General features: G+C 39.8%; 1 protein-coding gene across 2 annotated transcripts in view; it reads left to right on the forward strand.

The window, feature by feature from the left end:
* Ep300 (E1A binding protein p300) overlaps positions 1-23,711 on the forward strand; it is a 73,355-nt gene that overhangs the window by 11,838 nt on the left and 37,806 nt on the right. For both annotated transcript variants that reach the window (XM_031350112.1, XM_031350122.1), the window contains exons 2-8: positions 4,846-5,483; positions 13,826-14,002; positions 16,308-16,569; positions 17,330-17,443; positions 18,909-19,154; positions 21,346-21,439; positions 22,189-22,326. In XM_031350112.1, the coding sequence (XP_031205972.1) occupies positions 4,846-5,483; positions 13,826-14,002; positions 16,308-16,569; positions 17,330-17,443; positions 18,909-19,154; positions 21,346-21,439; positions 22,189-22,326 (1,669 nt within the window). The remainder of the gene's footprint in view (positions 1-4,845; positions 5,484-13,825; positions 14,003-16,307; positions 16,570-17,329; positions 17,444-18,908; positions 19,155-21,345; positions 21,440-22,188; positions 22,327-23,711) is intronic.

Genomic DNA, 23,711 nt, shown 5'->3' on the forward strand with positions numbered 1-23,711 from the left:
ATTTTACCTCTATACATGTCTGTGTGCCATGAGTATGCAGTGCCAGAAGAGGGGATTAGATCCTCTGGAACTTTAGTTACAGATGATTTTGAGCCACCATGTTGGTGCCATAAATTAAATTTGCTTTCTCTGTAAGAACAGCCATTGCTTTTAAGTTCTGGGCAATTTATTAATTTGTTTTGTTTTTTTTGAGAGAGGGTCTCTCTGTCCTGGTTATCCTTGAACTCCCAGAGCTTATACTTATAAGTAGGAGGCCTAAACAGGAATTCTTTTTTTTTTTTTGTTTTTCAAGACAGGGTTTCTCTGTATAGCTCTGGCTGTCCTGGAACTCACTCTGTAGACCAGGCTGGCCTCGAACTCAGAAATCCTCCTTCCTCTGCCTCTCAAGTGCGGGGATTAAAGGCGTGTGCCACCACCGCCCAGCCTAAACAGGAATTCTGCAAGAGCAGTATGTATTCCCTGTTCCTGAGCTATCTAGCACTCTCCCTCAAGACCAGTTTTCTTTGGGACTGGTGAGGGAATCCATATATCATGTGTTTTAAACATATCCTCTAATAACTTAGCTTTTTCTCCCCATGTTGTTTGTGTGTGCCAACACAACTGGACAATTTGTGTGAATCTGAGTAGTCTCTCTTTCCACCACGATGGTAGGGGGATCAGGAGTTACCTGCCTTTATTACTAGCTGAGCCATCTTAGTGGACTACCCCTGTTATTTAAATTAATGTTTATTTTGTGATATTTATTTTTCTCCATAATTTGTGACATGTATAAAAATTAGTTGAAAGTTGTCTTAGTTCCTTCACTATTATTTTCTTTGATATTCCAGTGGAAAGTTAAAAAAAAAATCTCAATTATGTAAATATCAAATATGTAGTGAAAAAAGTATTAATATATTAGGCAAGTTTTGAATGGTAGCTTTAGACCACTTTCATTGAAAATTTATGTTCCAAATTATCAGTGGGTTTTTAAAATAATTTTTTTTGTTTGTTTTCATTATTTGTATATCTGCGCTTGGGTTTGTACACATGAATGTGCTGCTTTTGGAGGCCAGCAGAAAATATAAAGTCTCCTGGAACTGGAGTTACATCCTCTGAGCATGGTTTATTACATGTTTGTGGTAGAAGGTCAGTCAGATTCTTTAAAAGAAGAAAGTAAAAAACAAAACAAAAAAAAAATCTAGACTCAAGGGCTAAGGCTATGTAGCTCTGTTAGCTTGCTTGCCTAGTACACATAAGGCCCTGAGTTAAATCTCTTGCTAAATCTCTAGTTAAATAAAATGAAAAGTGGTGGTAACACAACTGTAACCTCAGGACCTTTGAGATGAGGCAGGAGAAACAGAAGCTCAAGATCAGGCTGGCCTTGAATATGTGAAACCCTATGCAAATGAAATAAGATTGAATTGAGTGGGTCATGAAAGTTATTGTATTAGAAGTGGACTGGGCTGGTGAAATGGCTCAGCGGGTGAGAGCGCCGGCTGCTCTTCCAAAGGTCGTGGGTTCGGATCCCAGCAACCACGTGGTGGCTCAGGGCCGTCTGTGGTGAGATCTGACGCCCTCTTCTGGTGTACAGCTACATTGTACTTACATATAACAATAAATAAATCTTTAAAAAAAAAAAAAAAAAAAAAAAAAAAAAAAAAAAAGAAGTGGACTAACTTCTTTCATATATATGTGTGTAGTGTACATGTTAGCTTCCATGCGGATGTGAATATGTAGATGTCTGGGGTTGACTTGGGGTGTCTCCTTGATCATACTCTGCTTTTTTTTTTTTATATTAAGGCCAGGTCTTTAAGTTAACCTGACTGGGAACTGGGTCTGATCAGTTTGGCAGCTTGGTTTTGGTATTTCCTGTTTCTTTCTCCTTCCCGCTGGGATGGCAGGTTCTGGGCATCTAGACTCCAGTCTTCAAGCTTATTGTACAGCAAGCATATATAGTTACTGAGCCATTTTTCTAGCCTGGACTAGGTACATATGGTTGTGAGCCTTCATGTGGTTCTTGGGAATTTTTAGGACCTCTGCTCACTCAGTCCCTGCTTGTTCCGGCCCAAAGAGTTACTTATTATTATACATAAGTACACTGTAGCTGTCTTCAGACACACCAGAAGAGGGTGTCAGATCTCATTACAGATGGTTGTGAGCCACCACGTGGTTGCTGGGATTTGAACTCAGGAACTTTGGAAGAGCAGTCAGTGCTTTTACCCACTGAACCATCTTGCCAGCCCCTGGACTAGTTTTTGATTGTGTAGGTTCAAGTATATTTAATTTTTAAAATTATTTATATTTTATGTGCGTTGGTGTTTGCCTGCATGTATGCCTTTGTCAGGGTGTCAGATCTTTAAGTTACAGATAGTTGTAGGCTGTCATGTAGGTGCTATGATTTGAACCTGGGTCCTCTGGAAGAACAATTAGTGCTCTTACAACTGATGAGCTATCTCCCTAGCACCCCCTGTATTTTATTTTAAGAGACTTTTTTTTTTTAATTGTGTGTTTATGTGAATGGTATGGATATCATTTCAAATCACATCAGATGTCCTGAGTGTGGATGCTTCAGGAAGCCATTTGTGAGCTATCCAGTTTGGGTACTGTGACTGACTGAGTTCTAGCCTTCTACAAGAGATCTATATACACCTTAACTGCTGAGTCATTTCTCTAGTACACACTCCCGTGTTTTAGAGGTTCTAATGTAGAACAGGCTGCCCTCGAACCTGTATTCTTCCTGCCTATATCTTCCAAGTTCTGGGATTACAGGTGTTCACCACTGTGCCCAGTTCCTATTAATGCTTTTTCCATGTGGAAACCTTAGAGAAAAGAAAACTCAAACACGTCAGCATTAAAACAGGTCAATAAGGGCTGGAGAGATGGCTCAGCAGTTAAGAGCACTGACTACTCTTCAGAGGTCCTGAGTTCAAATCCCTGCCGTCACATGGTGGCTCACAACCATCTATGAGATCTGATGCTCTCTTTTGATGTGTCTGAAGACAGCTACAGTGTACTTACATATAATAAATAAATCTTAAAAAAATGATCAATAATGGTGATGTCTGGAAACTTTGTTTTTTGAGGAATTGTCTAATATAGTCTAGAATGATCTTGAACTCCTTATCTGGCCTCCACTTCTCAAGTGCTGGGATTATAGGAGCCTGCTGTAACTATGGGCTAAAATAATACTGGTGTGCGTGTGTGTGTGTTTGAAGTTTTGCAGTCAAGTGCAGAGAAAAGTATCTGAGTATGTTAAGAAGCATAAAGAGATTCTCCCCTTGCCACACAGTAAAGCATTTGCTGGTATAAAATGCTAAAATGCCAATATTGAGGAGCCCAAATCTGTAATATGTACTATCATTCTTGGCTGTTTGCAATCAGTGGTACCCAGAGGCATTATATGTAACACTTTCTGGCTAGATTTTGGTTAAGGCAAACTCTTGTAGGATACAAGTCATATGTAACCAAATTCACTTCACTAGTAAAGACTATACTTGTGATATGAGAAGTGGTCAACTGTGGTAGACAGCCCATTCATTACCTTTGCTCCCGCTTAGTTGATTCTGTTCTACTGCATCCAGACTGGTCTTAGTTGTATATGTATTATAGCACTTAGTTTTCATTTTAACTTTCTTTCTTTCTCTCTTTCTTTTGTTTGTTTTGTTTTTCGAGACAGGGTTTCTCTGTATATCCCTGGAACTCACTCTTGTCTCTCCTGGAGCTCACTCTATAGACCAGGCTGGCCTCGAACTCAGAAATCCACCTGACTCTGCCTCCCAAGTGCTGAGATTAAAGGAGTGCACCACCACTGCCAGGCTAAGTTTTCTTTCTAATGAAGACTAGAATTGCCCAATTTAATTCTAAAAGTTGGAGGTTTTTGTTTTGAGACAAGATTTCACTTTATAGTCAAGTCAGCCTGCCCTACTTCCCTCAGCCTCCTGAGTGCTAGGCTCTAGGCAGAGCCATAACTCTGAACTTAGATTAGCATTTTAAAAAAATTATTAAAGGGTTAAAGAATGATCAGTGGTCACAAGCCTCTCCTGCCATTCCACAGGTCTAAGTTCAGCTTTCAGCACCCAAGTTAGGCAGCTCACAGCTTCTTCTAATTCCATTGTCAGGGAAGGTGCTCTTTTCTGATCTCTATTGGCACACACATAAACACTAAGAAGTCACAATTAGAAAACAAAATCTTTACATTAATATGTCTGTGTACATGCCTTTGAGGGTCATATTGGGGGTGTGAAAGTCAAAGGATAGCTTATAGGAATCAGTTCTCTTCTTTATTGATGAGGGTTCTAGGCCAGGAACTCAAGATTGTCAGGCTTAGCTGCAAGTGCCATTCTCTAGCGAGTCGTCTCCCTAATTCAGCCTGCCTTCTAAATGATTATTAGCACTAAGTTTTCAGCAACTTATTTAGTAGGTATTGTGCCAACATTCCGTCCTCTCGGCTCAGTTCTTAGGTTTTGTGGGTTGGGTTTTGTTTGTTGTTTTGGTTTGGTTTGGTTTTTAAGACAGGGTTTCTCTATGTAACAAGCCCTGGCTGTCCTAGACTCTTTGTAGATCAGACTGGCCTCAAACTTACTGAAATCTGCCTGCCTCTGCTTTCTGAGTCCTGGGATTTAAGGCATGTACCACAATATCTGGTTAGTTCTTAAGTTTTATAGCTTGTTTGGCTAACTAAAATTGGCCTTTTAAAAAAGAATACAATACTATTTTAGTATATAAAAAGCTTCAATAAATAAACATTTGGTTTTCTTGAGAGTTGTAGATGTAATTAATTTATGCTTACCGAGAACTAAATTGTCTTAAGAGCTTCTGATTTTGGTTGTGTCACATTTAACCTTTATCTTTTCTATTTGTTTTTAGATTTTGGTTCACTTTTTGACCTGGAACATGACTTACCAGATGAATTAATCAACTCTACAGAATTGGGACTAACCAATGGTGGCGATATTAGTCAGCTTCAGACAAGTCTTGGCATAGTACAAGATGCAGCCTCTAAGCATAAACAGCTGTCAGAATTGCTAAGGTCTGGTAGTTCCCCTAACCTCAATATGGGAGTTGGTGGCCCAGGCCAAGTTATGGCCAGCCAGGCCCAACAGAACAGCCCTGGGTTAAGTTTGATAAACAGCATGGTCAAAAGCCCAATGGCACAGACAGGCTTGACGTCTCCCAGCGTGGGGATGGGCAGCAGTGGACCAAGTCAGGGTCCTGCTCAGTCCACGGCAGGTGTGATGAACAGTCCAGTGAATCAGCCTGCCATGGGAATGAACACAGGGATGAATGCTGGCATGAATCCTGGAATGTTGGCTGCAGGCAATGGACAAGGGATAATGCCCAATCAAGTCATGAATGGTTCCATTGGATCAGGCCGGGGACGGCCAAACATGCAGTACCCAAATGCAGGCATGGGCAATGCTGGCAGTTTATTAACTGAGCCACTACAGCAGGGCTCTCCTCAGATGGGAGGACAACCAGTATTGAGAGGCCCCCAGCCACTTAAGGTGAGTACTGTTTGTGTTTGTGTATATAGTACCCTTTTGTCCATTTTAGTGTTGTAAGATTTATGTGCCAAGGATCTAATGTGATGGTTCAAGTCATAAGCTCTTTTATTAAATTTATAGAAAATATTTTTATACTTGACTGGTATAAAAATACCCTTTTTATCCTTTACCTTCATGATTCTTCCAAAATGGTAGTCTATGAATTCCTAATCTTTCTGGCCTCTTATCTGTTGGAATACTGTTATCTCCTTTTAGAATCCACATTATCCTTGTAGTCTCCTTATAAAAGTACAATTTTAAGATAGTAGGTATTAACACTGTTTAGGCAAAGAATTCAAGAGAATTCATTTGTTCATCTTTAGTGCCTCTGTGTGTGAGTGTGCTTGTGTGTGTTTATTACAAGACTAGATCTTGGGCTATTGTAGAACATTAGAGTTCAGTTCCTAGTACCTACAGCAAGTGTCTCACAACCGTCTGTAACTAGTTCCAGAGGATCCAACTCTCTGAGCTCTGCAGTTACATGGATGTATATACATACATTGTGCATAAAAACTAATCAAGCACATACACATACCCACAAATAAAAATATATTTTTATAAAAGCTGGAGGTCGGGTGGTGAAATAGCTCAGCTTTTAAGAGCACTGACTGCTCTTCCAGAGGTCCTGAGTTCAATTTTCAGCAACTACATGGTGGCTTCCAACCATCTGTAATAGGATCCTATGCCCATGCCCTTTTCTGGTGTGTCTGAAGACAACCACGGTGTAGTCATATAAATTTAAAAAAAAAAAAAAAAAAAACCCAAGGTGTTGACATATATTTTGACTATTTAGACCAGGCTGACCTGAATCTTATTGGTTCTCCTGCCTCTGTCTCCCCTGACCCACTGATAACAGCTTAATCAGCTCCCCTTCCCCATCTTAATTTTCTTAACCTTAGCTAACATAGCGGTGAGAGAGGGTAGTTCTTTCACTTTAAACATTATTTATGGGGCTGCAGAGATGGCTCAGTGGTTAAGAGCACTGACTGCTCTTCCAGAGGTCCTGAGTTCAAATCCCAGCAACCACATGGTGGCTTACAACCATCTGTAATGAGATCGGGTGCCCTCTTCTGGTGGGTCTGAAGACAGCTACAGTGTACTCACATATATAAAATAAATCAATCTAAAAAAACCAAAACAAAACAAAACATTATTTATAGTTGATGACATTAAGAATAAAAAAAAAAAACAAACTTAAGAAACTTAATAACCAAATAGTTCTTCGACCTTGTTTGAGTTTTTTGTCTTAGCTTTGAGACAAGTTTTGCTTATATCCTTGACTGGCATTGAATTCACTGTGTAGATCAGATTGGTCTCTCAGAGATCTACCAGTCTGTAATATTGGAACTAAGAGCAAGGCCACTGCAGCCAGCTTTTTGTGTATTTATTATTGTTGTTTGTGACCTACTGAGTTTAGTTAGGTCATAAGGTGTTACTTAGTGGGGCACAAGCAACTGTCCTGTGCCCTCAAGAAAATGAATTCTTGTTCCCCAGCAACCATTAACTGCCAGCAATAAACTTTTCTACTGTATGTGAGATGAGAAGTTAATGGTCTCCATCTTGTACAGGCATACCTCTTCCTCATTTGTACAGGCATCCCTCTTCCTCGTGGTCCTTCCCACCTCTTTTTAAAAAAAATGTGAGTGTGCATTGCATGTTACAGCAGGTATATGAAAATCACAACAACTCTGGAATTTGTTCTCCCCTTTTCTCCTTTACATGGATTCTAGTTGAACCCTGTCATCAGACTGGCATGCACATAAGCTCCTTTAACCACTGAACCATCTTTTTTTAATTTTTTTTTTTTATGCACATTGGTATGTCTGTGTGAGGTTGCCAGATCTTCGAGTTACCTTCAGTTGTGAGCTGCCATGTGGGTGCTGGGAATTGAACCAGAGTCTTCTGGAAGAGCAGTCAGTGCTCTTAACTGCTGAGCTGTCTCTCCAGCCCCCCACCTGAACCATCTTATTGACTCTTATGTAGGTCTTATTCAAGTAACCACACTTGCTGTGCATTCATTATTGTAGCAGTCATATTGTGTCTGGCATTTTACAGAGGAATCCTCCTTCATGTTCCTTGAGTCTAGGGGTGATAAATTATTCCATTTGTCGCCAAACACTCAATAGTCACTTATTCTCAGTACCTTGACCAGTTGTGATTACTATAACTCTACATTAATTACTCTCCAGTGCAAAACAAAGCTTCTCTGACAAAGGACCAAGGTTTACAGAAGTACTGGTATGTAGGTATAAAAAAAAAATACTAAGAAGGTACTTTGACACCATATAAATTTAGTTAACAAATAGCTATGGGCTACAACATGAATGAGACATGAATTTCCTCCTGTGGAGCAGACCTGAAATCCAATCAAGAAGCCTGTGGTTTACCGTCATTATAGTAAGGATACTGTTGCAACATTAGGAACATCTCACCTGGAAGCTTTGTTGTAGATTGCAAGATGCATGACTTCTTTGCTATGGTAAAAACCATCAATGGCTTTACTCCCTGGCAGCCTGCTGCATTTTATCTCCTAGCACATGAAAGCTAGTCAGCAGGGAGGATTCTTCCAGCTCCATACCATCTCCATTCTTCCTGCTCTGTAACCAAAATGTGTGGTTTTCAGAAGTGTGGTGTTCTACCATCTAGATCAGGTGGACAATTGAAACAATGGCAGTAGTCTATATTGGTGGCTTCTGGAGCATCTCCAACTGACGTTGAGATTTTTATTTAGTATCCTATGGCTTTGGGAGCAGCAGTATGCATGAGCAGACTTAGGCAGAATACTTCTGTTTAATTTTTTTTTTTTTCCTGACAGAGTGGTGGTCCATCTTTAATCCCAGCACTTGGGAGGAAGAGGCAGGTGGATTTCAGTGAATTTCAAGCCAGCCAGAGCTGTACAATTAGACCCTGAATCCAAAACAAAACAATTTTTTTTCTTGTTCACACTTAACTGTATTTTGTATGTAAGGGTGGGCACGTTTGTCCTCCTTACCATTTTACTATTTAAGAACAGGGTCTTTTTTTTTTCATTCTACTTTAAGACATTCTGGCTTTTACAGGGGTTCTCTGTAAATAAATTCAGGGTATCATGCATGCATTTCATTAATTTTTTACTCACTGAGTTATTTCTCTTTTCTAAACAATATTTTTCTTTCTTTTTTTTGAGACAGGGTTTCTCTGTATAGCCCTGGCTTTCCTGGAACTCACTCTGTAGACCAGGCTGGCCTCAAACACAGAAATCCACCTGCCTCTGGCTCCCGAGTGCTAGGATTAAAGACGTGCATGACTACTGCCTGACAATATTTTTCATTTTTTATTGCTATTTGTATATGATGTGTTTGTGGACATTTCTGTCCCACTGTAGGGATAGAACACAACTTTGAGAAGTTGTTTCTCTCTTTCCACCTTAATGTGGGTTCTGGGGATTAAACAGCCCTGTCTTCAAGTTTAAACACCAAATATTTTACCTTATCTAAGCCATCCTGCCAGCCCTAAAATTGTATCTTTTTTTAAAGATTATTTTATTTATATGAGTACTTGTCTCTGTCTTCAGATATAACAGAAGAGAGAATCTGATCCCATTACAGGTAGTTGTGAGCCACAATGTGGTGCCAGGAATTGAATTCAGGAGTTCTTGAGTAGCAGTCAGTGTTCTTAACCGTTGAGCCATCTCTCTAGCCCCCTAAAATTGTATTTTTATTTAACTTACAGAATAGCAGGTTTCTAGATAAGTTTTTCCTGGGCTGGAGAGATGGCTCAGCGGTTAGGAGCTCTCCGAAGGTCCTGAGTTCAAATCCCAGCAACCACATGGTGGCTCACAACCATCCGCAATGAGATCCGATGCCTTCTTCTGGAGTGTCTGAAGACAGCTACAGTGTACTCCCATATAATAAATAAATAAATCTTAAAAAAAAAAAGTTTTTCCTATATTCTTAGATTGACTAGCCTTTCCCGTAACTCCCAGAACTTTTCTATACCCATACTATTCTTTGTTACCATATTAAATATATTAACATATTCTTCTTCCCTTAAGCTCTCTTTCCTCACACACCCACCCATTCTATTCTACCATGGTATCTTTGTATTGTTCTCACCTCTGCAAAAAACAAGAGGATGATGGTGGGGATGGATCTTGCCACACTTAGGATAGTTCAGGGTTCAGTGCAGAAAGTGTGCTCAGTATAAACAAGAACCTAGGATTTCCCCCTAAGAGATTTCTGAGCTTTATTCAAGTGAGTATTTACTTTAGGAGAGTAAATTCTTTTCCCCCCCAAATCATGATAATATAATTTTTGGAATTTACTGTTGGCACTAATATATGGTATATTTCTGTATGTTATGTTAGGAGAGTTTCTTATTCAAGATAGGATCTCAATATCCCATGCTGCCCTCCAACTTCCTGTGTTAATTCTGATCTTCCTTCCACTGCTTCCCTAATGCTGAGATTTCATGAAAGTAACCCACACTCAAGTTTATGGGGGCTAGAGGATCAAACCCAGGTCGTCGTCTTCTTTTTTTTTTTTTTTAACTTATTTATTTGTTATATGTAAGTATACTGTAGCTGTCTTCAGACACACCAGAAGAGGGCATCAGTTCTCATTACAGGTGGTTGTGAGCCACTATGTAGTTGCTGGGAATTGAACTCAGGATCTTTAGAAGAGCAGTCAGTGCTCTTAACCACTCAGCCATCTTTCCAGCCCCCAAACCCAAGTCTTAATGTATATCAGGCAGAAACTATATTAACTGAGCTCTATATCTCCGACATCAAGAGTTCTTGATCTTTAAAGTTTTACATTAACAGTTACTGTATGGTAGAGATGTGACGGCTCAACAGTTAAATATCAGTACTGCTGTTACATTGGATCTGAGTTTTCAGCATCTGTGATGAGTGGTTCCCAAGCTCCTGTAAATATAGCTCCAGGGGAATCTAATACCTCGGGCCTGCTGGGAGACCTGAATGTATACACTCATTTGCCACCAGGTCTGGCTTTGTTTGTTTTGTTTTGCTATGTAGCCCACTTTGGTCTCAAACTCAATAGCTATCAGATTCAAGTCTCTTGTCCATTCTTCTGGATGCTGATACTACAAGTTTGAACTTGCCTGGTAGATTGTTTTGTTTTGTTTCTTTGTTACACTTAATTTTTTTTTTTGTAACTCTTCATTTTATATGTATGAGTGTTTTACTTTATGTATGTTCACCATGTATATGTATGCTTGGTGACACCAAACGTCAGAGGAAGACCCTCTCAATCTGGAATTATGAAAAACGTGAGCTACCATGTAGATTCTTGGAAAATGGGTCATTTCCTAGAACAAGTGGTCTGTACGGACTCAGCCATCCCTTCAGCCCGATAATTTGGTTTTAAATATGTCCATATGTATCTTTTTACATCCCTAGTTTTCTTCAGCAACAGAAATTAACAGCAAAGTATTAATAGGTATTTAATATGTGCAAGGCTATTTTTAGCAAAGGAAGAATGATAGTTTAAGGCTTTTGTGGGGTTGAGGGTGTTTTTTGCTTGTCCCTTCCTGGGTGTTGTGTGACACAACTTTCCCTGGGAAACAAAACACACAATGGCTACTACCCAAATAGGGAATCACAGACTAAAGTATAAATATCACCAAAATCCAATTTGGTGACCCAGTGAGCTATATTAGGGTGTTTACCAGAGTATGAGTTGAGGGGTTACAAAAAAAGAAGTGTCTCAAAGACAACTGTGTTACCAAAGCCCACCCAGCATGGGTATAAAGTGGGCAATCTAGGCAGCCTGCAGGCAGCTCTACAGCTTGAAGAAAATCCTTTCCACAGGCCTCAGTTGGTCTAAACTTCTTCCAGGCAGCCTGGCTACTTTCTGCTGTGTCTGAGCAGCTGGTCTCCCTCTCTGAAGCTTCTCTCCTCTGAGAGGAAAGCTGTAGCTCAGCTGCTGTCTGCTCTGATAGTGAGGGATCTAGTGAATCTGATCAGTTTCAGACCTTCCTGGTTTGATTTGATTTTATTAAAGATTTATTTATTGGGGGCTGGTGAGATGGCTCAGTGGGTAAGAGCACCGATTGCTCTTCCAAAGGTCCTGAGTTCAAATCCCAGCAACCACATGGTGGCTCACAACCACCCATAATGAGATCTGATACCCTCTTCTGGTGTATCTGAAGACAGCTACAGTGTATTTATAATAAATAAATATTAAATAAAAAAAGATTTATTTATTATTATAATTAAGTACACTGTAGCTGTCTTCAGCTGCACCAGAAGAGGACGTCAGATCTCATTACGGAAGGTTGTAAGCCACCATGTGGTTTCTGGGATTTGAACTCAGGACCTTCAGAAAAGCAGTGGCTCTTAACTACTGAGCCATCACTCCAGCCCCCCCATTTTATTTTTAATTGATAGCTTCCTATTTAAGGAGCTCCCAGCAGGGTGGAATGTTTCAATCTGGGATTACAACACTGGTCCTTTCTTTGCCTTTTCAGGATAGGGTCATTGTCTGTATTATGGTGGGTATGACATCAGGAATTACCAGCTATAAAAGGAAGTGAGATTAAATAACATCAGTGTAGCAGACACAAATGTAGTCCTATCTTACTTAATTCTGTTTGGTGGGGGAGAAAGAAAAGGCTTCAAGAGACAGAAAGTATAATATTGGGAAGGTGGAAATTCTGGTACACAATACCAGTTTGTATGCAGATATATGTGAATACAGACATTATTATTTATAGACACTGAGGCAACTTACAAATGTCTCATTTTATTTACTTCTGTGAAGTTTTAGAGACATTGTTACTTGTTTTGTGTAATTCAAAGTTCTGTGGTAAACTGGCTTTCATACTGTGTCTCAATGAATTTATTTATTTATTTATTTATTTTTGAGACAGGGTTTCTCCACGTAACCCTGGCTGTCCTGGAACTCACTCTGTAGATCAGGCTGGCCTCGAACTCAGAAATCCACCTGCCTCTGCCTCCATGAATTTTCATTTTAATTAAGGATATACAATTAATTAAACTGAGTTATGCACATAACTCAGTGTAGGCATGGATATTATGATTATTTTAGACTAAATATTACTACTTTAAAATCTAAATAAGCAAAGGTTCAGTAGTTAGGAGCACTGGTTCTCCTCCCCTTTCAGAGGACCCAGGCACTATAACCAGAATATGTTGTCGCCAACCCTAACATCAGTTGCAGGGATCTGATGCCCTCTACTGTCCTTGAAAGGCACTGCATGTTAGTGGTATACAAACATACATGCAGGCAAAACACTCATAAAATAAGCACAGTATGGTTGTGCATATTTATGATCTAGCCTTGGGAGGCTGAGCAGAGGGATTACATTTCCAAGACAACCTTAATTACATAGTGAGATTATATCTTAAAAGAGTGTAAGTGGTACGACTTAAAAAGACATTTGCATTATTGTGATCCTAATATTTATTTCCTGTACTAGTTAATATTAGGTAGTCACATAAGAGTGGGAATATGATTGCCAAGGAACTAGTAATTCTGCTTCTCCTTCCTAAGTGCTGGGATTATAGGCCTCACAAAACCAAGCCTGGGGGTTAAGAATGGTTATTTGGCAAAATGCTTGCCACATAAGCACAGGGACTTATTAGTCCTCAGCACCCAAGTAAAATTTTGGCTCTGGTGGCATTTTAATCTTAACAATGGAGAGGCAAATGCCAGGCTCCTTGGCTTAGTCAGCGAGATCCAAGTTTAGTGAGAGTTGCTTGTGAGACGACTTGATAGGTAAAGACACTTGCCAGGCCTGGTGTCTTTGACTCAGATAGTCTTCTAAGTTCTTTACATGCACTATGTTAAGTGCTTGCAAGTGTGTATGCATGGGCACACATGAATACACAAACAAATTCAGTGTAAAAAACTACTTAACATTCTGCATTGTCACAGCCGGGTGGTGGTAGAGCACGCCTTTGATCCCAGCACTTGGGAGGGAGAGGCAGGTAGATTTCTGAGTTTGAGGACAGCCACTGCTCTTCTGAAGGTCCCTGGGGGGTTGGGGGGGGGAGAAGAAGAGCATATACCACCCAGGTGTAGAGGGTATAGAATACAGCCTTGTGGAGTTGGTCCTCTCCTTTCACTTCTACAAGTTTAGGGGATCAAATTCAGGTTGAGAGAATTTTGTAGTTAGCACCTTTACCTGCTAAGCTATGTTCCTGAGTCTTTCAGTATGTGTTTTTTAGAATAATCAAAGGATTTTATTTAAAATGGTTTTCTAATATAGAACATGACGTATGGTCATAGTGATGTCTTAGTAATACAGAGGATGACATTTTGTTTTCTAACTTTATGTAGATGGGAATGATGAGCAATCCCAGTCCTTATGGTTCGCCATACACTCAGAATTCTGGACAGCAGATTGGAGCAAGTGGTCTTGGTCTCCAAATTCAGACAAAGACTGTTCTACCAAATAACTTATCTCCATTTGCAATGGACAAAAAGGCAGTTCCTGGTGGGGGAATGCCCAACATGGTGAGTACTTAGCACTATTTCATTATGACTTTTTCTTGTCTTTTTGTTTTCTTTCTTTGTTGTTTTTCTTCCTCCTTTCATTTTGGTTTTTGGAGATGTGGTTTCTCTGTGTAGCCTTGGCTGTCCTGGAATTCTGGGGTCCACCTGCCTCTGCTTCCACTTCTGCCTGGTACTTTTCTCTTTTTAATATTTATGTACTTGCCGAATAGATGTGTGCACAATATCATGGTAAACTTGTGGATTTCAGACGTCTGCTTGCAGAAGTTAGTTTTCTCCTAATGGGAGTCTTGAACTCTGCTCAGGTAGTTAAATTATCTATTGAGCCATTTTGTGAGCATATTAGGCTGGCATTTAACACAATGGTATTATATATACTTGGCACCTTAAGATACATGTTATAGATCACCCTTGTGCCTTGGAATGGAATTAAACTTTACAAAATTTCCACATGGAACGTTACTTGCTGTGCTTATTGATCAGTCGGAAGACTAATTCAAAATAAGAGTAAATGTGTGCTACAATACGAGTCCTTCAACAAGCTCTCTGGTAAGCATTGTTACTGAAGGATAGGAAAATAGAACCTTTCTGCTCTTACAGAGAGACTCTTATTGCAAAGACTTCTCTCAAGGACTAGTGTAACAAAGTAATTTTTCAATTAAAATGATTTGTTGTTGTTGTTGGGTTTTTTTTCCCCCAAGACAGGTTTATCTGTGTGGTCCTGGCTGTCCTGGAACTTACTTTGTAGACTAGGCTGGACTTGAACTCAGAAATCCACCTGCCTCTGCCTTCCAAGTGCTGTTTTTGTTTTTCTGTTTTGGGATGGAACCAAGTGCATGAGATGCTACGGTTAAGCTTTATTAAATAGCATCTACAATGGACAATTTTTTCCAGTAAGGTGGCTCTTAGTAAGTTTAGGCCAGCAATATCTACATAGCAAGTTCAGGCCATCCTGAGCTGAGATCAGACCTTAAAAGAGACCAAAGAAAGAGCCCGTGCCAGGCATGGTGGAGCACATCTTTAATCTGTGGAGATGGAGGCCCATACCTGTGGACATAGATCTGATTTGGGTTCAAACAATTTCTCCTTAGCAATTAATAAATGGCTTGTTTTTACTTTTTGAAATTTATCCTAGAGCACAAGTTTTTGTATTTTATGTTGTATTCATTGTCTGTATTTCAAAAAAACATACAAAGCAAAAAACAAACAGAAAATGTCTTCACTGTCCAAAGGAAACTTCTACTGGGAAAAGTTAATTTTTTTAGAGGTGTAAAGACTATTTTTTGCTGGACATGGTAGCACATGTCTTCAATTCCAACACTTGTTTTTTGTTTTAAGATCTCTTCTTGTGCTTGTGTATTCGTTTGTGCGTATATGCATGCATGTAGGCTGGTGCCCAAGTGTTGGCTAGAAGAGCATCTTGGGTTCCCTAGAGTCGGCGTTATAGGAGTCTGTAAACTCTGGATGTGTATGCTATGAACTGAATGCAAGTACTCTGAACCACTGTGACATCTCTCCAGCTCCTTTGTGTTTTCTGAGGCAGGATCTAGTAACAAGTTGCTCTCAAACTTGCTCTGTAGAAGACTGGCCTTGAATTCTAGATCTTGCCCTTTCCTTTGAGCCTCTAATACTGAGAATGTGGAATTTACCTATTCTTCCTTTTGGCTTAGTTCTTTGTGTCTAATACATACATACTTTGATTTTTTTTTCCCATTCCCTTTCTCCTCCTTGTTCTGAGATCTGCTCACTCCAGCCCCCATACTTTGTTACTGAAAGGTGTTGTAATTTATTCTCTTTTTTTTTTTTAAGATTTTATTTATTTGTCATATATATGAGTACACTGTAGCTATTTTCAGACATACCCAAAGAGGGCATCAGATCTCATTATAGATGGTTGTGAGCCACCATGTGGTTGCAAAGCCCTAGCTGTCCTGGCACTCACTTTGTAGACCAGCCTCGAACTCACTCTCTTTAGACATACCACATTGACACATTGGATCCCATTACAGATAGTTGTGAGCCACCATGTGGTTGCTGGGAATTGAACTCAGTACCTATGGAAGAATAGTTGGTGCTCTTAACTGCTGAGCCATCTCTCCGGCCCCATAATTTATTTTCTTATTGCATTAATCTTTCTGATAATAAGAACGATTTATCATGTGTGTATTGAATTCTTCCCATCCAAATTAAAGAATGAAGGCTGACATATAGTAGATCACCACCAAGGATTTAATTTGAAAATACCTAGTCCTTGTTAAAAGATGGCACACTGTAACACTGTTAAATGTATTTTTGCTGCATTTGTTAGGGCCAACAGCCTACCCCATCAGTCCAGCAGCCAGGCCTGGTGACTCCAGTTGCCCCAGGGATGGGTTCTGGAGCACATACAGCTGATCCAGAGAAGCGCAAGCTCATCCAGCAGCAGCTTGTTCTCCTTTTACATGCTCACAAGTGCCAGCGCCGGGAGCAAGCTAATGGGGAAGTGAGGCAGTGCAATCTTCCCCACTGTCGTACCATGAAAAATGTTCTAAACCATATGACACATTGCCAGTCAGGCAAATCCTGTCAAGGTGAGTAGCTTTTAGGATGATATTTTTATTTGGTACTTTGATTATGTTGATGACATTTCAGACATAGACAAGTTCTGACATTAAATTTTGCTCCCCCCTTTTATTAATAAAGCAACTTTGTACACCAGGTACATTCCTGACCAATAAAGTACAACTTCTTGGTGTATATTTGCTTGTTTGTATTGTTCCTGAAATTGAACCCTGAGCCTTGTGCATGGTAGAGGAGCACTCTATTGCTGAGCCTTGTACCTGGTAGAGGAGCACTCTATTGCTGAGCCTTGTTTCTACCCCTACATTTGCCAGAGGCTGCTAATTAGACTGATCTAGCTATGAGCTAGCTTGTTCTGAGAGTTTAGCATCACCAGCTCCCAAGCATTGGGGTTAACATGATATATATCAGGTACTAGGGTATGAACTCCGCTTCTCATGGGTGAAATATAACTTTTCTACTTTGTTAAAAGAATCTGGATTGATTGTATTTTCTTTGGGGAATTATGAAGATAGCTGCTATATGGCATGGAAAAATATTTTTAGTAAGAGAGGAAGTTGTAATATTTTGTGATATTTGTTCAGTGGTTTGTTCCAGTGTAGCTATGTGTGCAGTTTCTCAACACAATACAGTTTTTGGGCAAACTGTTTATAGGCATGTACTCTGCACTACAGCTTAGAATATCTTTATATCCGGAGCACTTGTTAAGTTGGATGTCATTTCTGTAAATAAAAAAAAATTAAAAGAGTATTTTATTTTGTTTTGTTTTAGTGGCACATTGTGCATCTTCTCGACAAATCATTTCACACTGGAAAAATTGCACAAGGCATGATTGTCCTGTGTGTCTTCCTCTCAAAAACGCTGGGGATAAGCGAAATCAACAGTGTAAGTGATACACCTTGCTGATTTTTACCCAGGTTTTTTGAGCAGCGTTTCTGGTGCCCTCTGACAGAGTGTAGACTACTGCTTGACTTTTTGAGACTCTGGTCCTGCCATGCCATTCTGAATGAGAGGTTTTCTATTTCCCTCTTAATTAGTAAAACTAAAAAAATGTGTATTTTTTATTCTTGGGATGGAGAGAGGGGTCAGTGGTTAAGAGCCCCTACTGCTCTTCCAGAGGTTCTGAGTTCAATTCCCAGCAACCACATCATGGCTCACAGATATCTGTAATGGGATCAGATGCCCTCTTGTGATGTGTATGAAGGCAGCAACAATGTACTCACTAAAATAATCTTAAAAAAAAACCATCAACAGATGACTTTTTTGTTTTTTGTTTGTTTGTTATTGTTTTTGTTTTTCAAGACAGGGTTTCTCTGTATAGCCCTGGCTGTCCTGGAACTCACTCTGTAGACCAGGCTGGTCTTGAACTCAGAGATCCACCTGCCTCTGCCTCCCAAGTTCTGGGATTAAAGGCATGTGCCACCACTGCCCAAACAGATGACTTTTTCAAAAGGTTTTTTTTTTTTTTTTTTTGCCTTTAGACATAGTCTTGCTATGTAGTCCAGGCTGGCACTGAACTGGCCATCTTTGTGTCAGCTTCCTGTGTACTGGGATTATAATTGTGTGCTGGCATGTATTCTTTAAAATTTTCAAAACTGAAGCTTTTTTGTTTTGTCATAGAGTGGGTTACTCTTATATGCTTGCAACAAGTAGATCAAATGAGAAATGTAGGATTGGGGTGGGCGGGTTTCTTTTTGGTTATTTTGATTTCAAAATATTCTCTGTGTGACAGCCTTGTCTGTCCTGGAACTTGCGTTGTAGACCAAGCTGGTCTTGAACCAACAGATAACTTCTACCTCTGAATCCCAAGTGCTGGACTAAGGCTTGCACCACTATCACCTGGCCTTTTTAAAACTCTGTGTGTGTGTGTGTGTGTGTGTGTCTGTGCATATGTTTGAGTTTTATTTTATAAAATAAATTTAAAAATTTTTAAACATAAGATTATTCTCATAGAAAAAAAAATAAGTAAAAATACTACATTCAAAAAGTCCAGTTGCCATATTTTTCTTAGAAAAAATATTAAGTGTTAAGAGAGAAATTTGGAGTCATGTGTGGTGGTGGCACATATCTCCAAATCTCAGCACTAGGGAGGCAAAGGCGGGCAGATCTGAACTTGAAGCAAGTTCCATCACAGCCAAGGTTACACAGAGAATCCCTGTCTTGAATAAACAAAAATTTGGAAGTGCATATAAAACATGGATCTAGAAAGTTTTTCAAAAACCTACTTGGAGACACAGATCCATACTACTCAGACACTTCATTAAATGAGACTTTTACAAATTTTATTTAAGCATTTTAATATTCTTACCAACTATAGTAGTCTAATACTGTGTTTTTTTGTCTTCTCTAGCAATTTTGACTGGAGCACCAGTTGGGCTTGGAAACCCTAGCTCTCTAGGAGTGGGGCAGCAGTCCACCCCTAGCCTAAGCACTGTTAGTCAGATTGACCCCAGCTCCATAGAGCGAGCTTACGCTGCTCTTGGACTGCCCTATCAAGTAAACCAGATTCCACCACAACCCCAGGTACAAGCAAAGAATCAACAGAGTCAGCCGTCCGGACAGTCTCCCCAAGGCATGCGGTCCATGAACAACATGAGTAAGTGCGTCTTCCACCCTAGACGAGATGCTGGCTAAATGTGTAAATAGCATGAATAAATCAAAATTCACTGTAGGCATGCTTCCTTTCTGTCCTTGTCCTTCTGTCTCTGCCTTTGCCCTTCTCCCTCCCTACCTCTTCTCTCTTTGTTTTGTTCTTTACTAAATGACTTTTGGAGTTGAGATATTTTTAAGTTACCGCATAAAGAACACCCTTATAGACCATATCCCGAAAACAATTGCTGCCAATGCTTGATACCTTTTTGATACCTTCCTTCTTCCTTTTCTTCTTTATAGTTGAGTTTGAATTTCCAGAGATGAGAACCTTTCTAATTCTCTATCATCATGTGTCTCATGGACCTGAGTGATCTCATTGGCCAACCCTAGGTGCACTCATTTTACTTTTGTTTTTTCAGACAGCATCTGCCTATATGGTCCTTGCTGTCCTAGAGCTTGTTATGTAGACCAGGCTGAACTCTGCCTCCTAAGTGCTGGCATTAAAGCCATACACCACCACACCTGGCTAAGCTACTCTTGTTTTTAAAATGTTAAATTTTGTGGTATGTTGTAGTGTCAGCAAGAAGTATTCCTTTTGGATTTTAGTTGCTATTTGTTTGTGTGTCTGTGTGTGCACGCACGCACATACATATACACAATCTTTTGTTTATGTTTTTGTTTTTGTTTGTTTTCCAACAAGGTCTGTTTTCCTTGCTTGTATGTCATTGTACTACATGCGTAGAGTCAAGAAATGAGGTGCAGTACCCTGGGGACTGAGGTCACTGATGTCGGGAACCCTTATGTGGGTGCTGGTAATAAAACTCAGGTCCTGTTGTAGAGTAGCTAGTCAGTGCTCTTGGCTCTCCAACCTCTATTTAGTTTTTAAAGATTTTTTACTTTTAGTATTTTTTAATTATCTTTATTTTATGTGCATCGGTATTTAGTTGCATATTTCTGTATGAAGGGGTTGGATCTATGGGGTTGGAGCTGGGTTTATAGACAGTTGTGTGTTGCTATGTGGGTGCTAATAATTGAACCTGGGTCCTCTGGAAGAGCAGCCAGTGAATGCTCTTAACTGCTAAGCCTTCTCTGCAGCCTCTACTTTTCACTATTTTTAATTGTGAGAGTGTATGTATTTATGTGTGTGTGTGTGTGTGTTTGTGTGCGAGCATGCTCCAGCCTCCCCAGCCATGTTTATGTGTGTCCATGTGTGCATATGTCTTAACACTGAGCCATATCTCCAGCCCTACCTTGTTTTCTCTACAGTTTCTCACTGGGACCTTTACCATGCCCTTTATGCTCTGCTTACTACCTGCAGAGCCCCAGGGACTGTGCTGTCTTTTCTTTCCCATCACTGAGATCACAAGTATACATACTCCATCATCGGTGGTGTGGAATCTGAGCTCAGAGAGAACTCCTGTTAGCATGGCAAGAATTCCATATCAAGCTCTCCAGTCCTATTTTTGCTTTTTAATTTTTTATTTATCTGGATTTTAAGTGTTTCTGTTCAGTCGTATATGTACCACTGTAGAGACCGAGATCAGAAGAGGTTATTAATTTCTTGGATTGTAAATTTGTATGGTTGTGGGCTTTCATGTGAGTGTTAGGAACTGAGCCTAGATCCTCTTCAAAAACAGCAAGTGCTTTTTACCTCAGAACCATCTTTCCAGCTTCAATTTTTGTTTGGTTTTGTTTTGAGAAAGGGTCTCCCTGGGTAACTCTGACTATCCAGGAACTTACTTTGGTAGACCAGGCTGACTTCTGATTTACAGAGATCAGCTTGCCTTTCTAAGTGCTGGGATTAGAAATGACACGCCCCCTTGTGATACAAGGCCTATGTTTTCCTATTTCACTCTCTGCCTATTTTTTGAGTCTGGGTCTTCTTTAATAGCCAGGAGCTCACTCAGTGGCTGTATTGACTAACCAATAAGGTCTGGAGATCATTCCTTTTGGCAGTTGGGTGACATTGAATAGCTCTACAGCCATGTTTTATATATGTGTGTGAGATTTGGACTCTGTCCTTGTGCTTGCGTACCAACACTTTATCAGTTGAGTCTTTTTTCCAACTTCTATGCCTCTTTTTTTACTTCATGTGTTGTCTTTTTATGTTGTTAATTGCATTGTTTTCTTCGTTTATGGCATTATTTTATGCTGACTATTTTATTTATTTCTTTTGTTGCTTTGATTTGCTCTAGGTGCTAGTCCTATGGGTGTAAATGGAGGTGTAGGAGTTCAGACGCCGAATCTTCTTTCTGACTCCATGTTGCATTCAACCATAAATTCTCAAAAGTAAGTTTGTGCTCTGAGTCCCTTCAGATTCTTAAGAATTTCTTGGGTTTTTTTTGTTTTGTTTTGTTTTGTTTTGTTTTGTTTTGTTTGAGACAGGGTTTCTCTATATAGCCCTGGCTGTCCTGGAACTCACTCTGTAGACCAGGCTGGCCTTGAACTCGATAAATCCACCTGCCTCTGCCTCCCAAGTGCTGGGATTAAAGGCGTGCACCACCACCGCCCGGCTTAGAATTTCTTGTTTTATTTGATTTTCGTAATTTGCAGGTAGCTTTTAGAAAAGGAATAAGCAGGATGTCCATGATAGCCTTACTTGACACTTGAGTCATGTGCTTGCGTTAATCTATCCCCACCAAAGAAACGGGATGGCAGGGTTGGCCCTCTAGTGCATTCTCCAGTGATGGATATCATCAGAATTATTGTATGAAGTTTTCAAAGAATATGTTTCCCTCAATGTTATTTTCAGTTATTGCTTAATGGCTTTTTTGAAAATTAACTGTGTGTCTACATGGCAACATAGCCTAGTGATATGACTTGGATTTTTAAATAATCCACTCTTATCCTTCATAAGGAAATGTAACACATTTCTTTACTGAAGTGTACACACACATACACACACAACATGGAGTCTCATACACATGCCCCTTAAATAGACTCAGTCACTCATGGAAGTAATTACTGTTAGCTCTAATTAAGTGAAGTCCATCTCCAATACTTTCTCACTAAAGCTACTTTCTCTTTCATTTTTAAAGCCCAATGATGAGTGAAAATGCCAGTGTGGCCTCCCTGGGTCCTTTGCCAACAGCAGCTCAACCATCTAGTACTGGAATTCGAAAACAGTGGCATGAAGATATTACTCAGGATCTTCGAAACCACCTTGTTCATAAACTGTAAGTTCATAAACTGTGGCACGTTTCATTCATAAAAGCTGTGTCAGCTGGGTAGTGGCAGAGCCCTCGGAGGCTTAGGGAGACTGTACAGAGAATCCCTGCTTCTGGGGGGAAAAACGTTTTCGTGAAAATAATGCTTCCAGGGAGATTGGAGAGATTAAGTGATTCAGTGATTAAGATCCCTAAATATTCTTCCAAAGGTTCTGAGTTCCATTTTCAGCAACCACATGGTGGCTCACAACCATCTGTAATGGGATCTGATGCCCTCTTCTGGGGTGTCTGAAGATAGCTACAGTGTTCTCATATAAATTAAAAAAAAAAAAAGTTAGTAAAAAAAAAAACCAATAATGCCTCCAAAGTGTTGGGCCTATTAATACCACTGACATATATTACTGCGTCTGTGTAGTCAGGTGTTGATAGTGTTGATATCTTCCTTTTTGTCTTTCTTCGTGTGGTGGGAAGCAGGGTGTGAGAGGGTCTCTGTCTCTCAGGTTAACCCTGGATTCCTGATCCTCTCTTCTTCTCCTGGCTACTCAGAGTTGCTGTGTGCATATATATATCTTAATGCCTGGCTTCATGAATCCTTTTTTGTGGAGGGTGTTCTTTTTATTTATTTTTTTGATCCTTCCCCCCACCCCCCCGACTGAGTTTTTCTGTATTGTCCTGGCTGTTCTAGAACTTACTCTGTAGACCAGCCTGGCCTTGAACTTAGAAATCCACCTGCCTTTGCCTCCCAAGAGCTGCCATTAAAGACATGAACCACCATTGCCCAGCTGGCTTCTTAAATTTATTCTCTTAACTTTATTTTACAAGCATTTCTTCATTAACATATAAATTAATATGCCTAAATTCCAGAGTAATTAGATTATTTTTATTTTAAATTTAATTTGTTTATCTAATGCTCATGAGATGACTCACTGGCTAAAGGTTCTTGCTGCCAAGTCCACCCATAGACTCACCTGGTTGAAAGGGGAAAATTGATTCTTGAAGGGGTGCTGTGCTCTGTCCTTTACACTAATCCCATAGACTGCTCACATGAACAACAAACAAGTTGAATAAAAATTGTTGATTTTTGGGTCTGGCGGGTTCATTTGCTTAGATTATTTATTTTATATATATGAGTACTCTATCTTTACTTACAACCTGCATATCAGAAAAGGGCATCAGATCCCATCACAGACATTGTGAGCAACTACACAGTTGCTGGTCTAGAAGTTGACTCTAGAATTGAGCTTTAGAAGTACAGAGAGTGTTCTTAACTACAGAGCCTTATCTCTATCCCTTCTCACACACATTTGTAAATGAAGTAAGTCTTTTAAAAATAAACTACTGTTGACATATATTTTACAGGGAATATAGTGAATTTCTTTTTTTTTTTTTTTTTT

This window comes from Mastomys coucha, unplaced genomic scaffold (genome assembly GCF_008632895.1).
Source record: "Mastomys coucha isolate ucsf_1 unplaced genomic scaffold, UCSF_Mcou_1 pScaffold11, whole genome shotgun sequence".
Classification (NCBI taxonomy): Eukaryota; Metazoa; Chordata; class Mammalia; order Rodentia; family Muridae; genus Mastomys; species Mastomys coucha.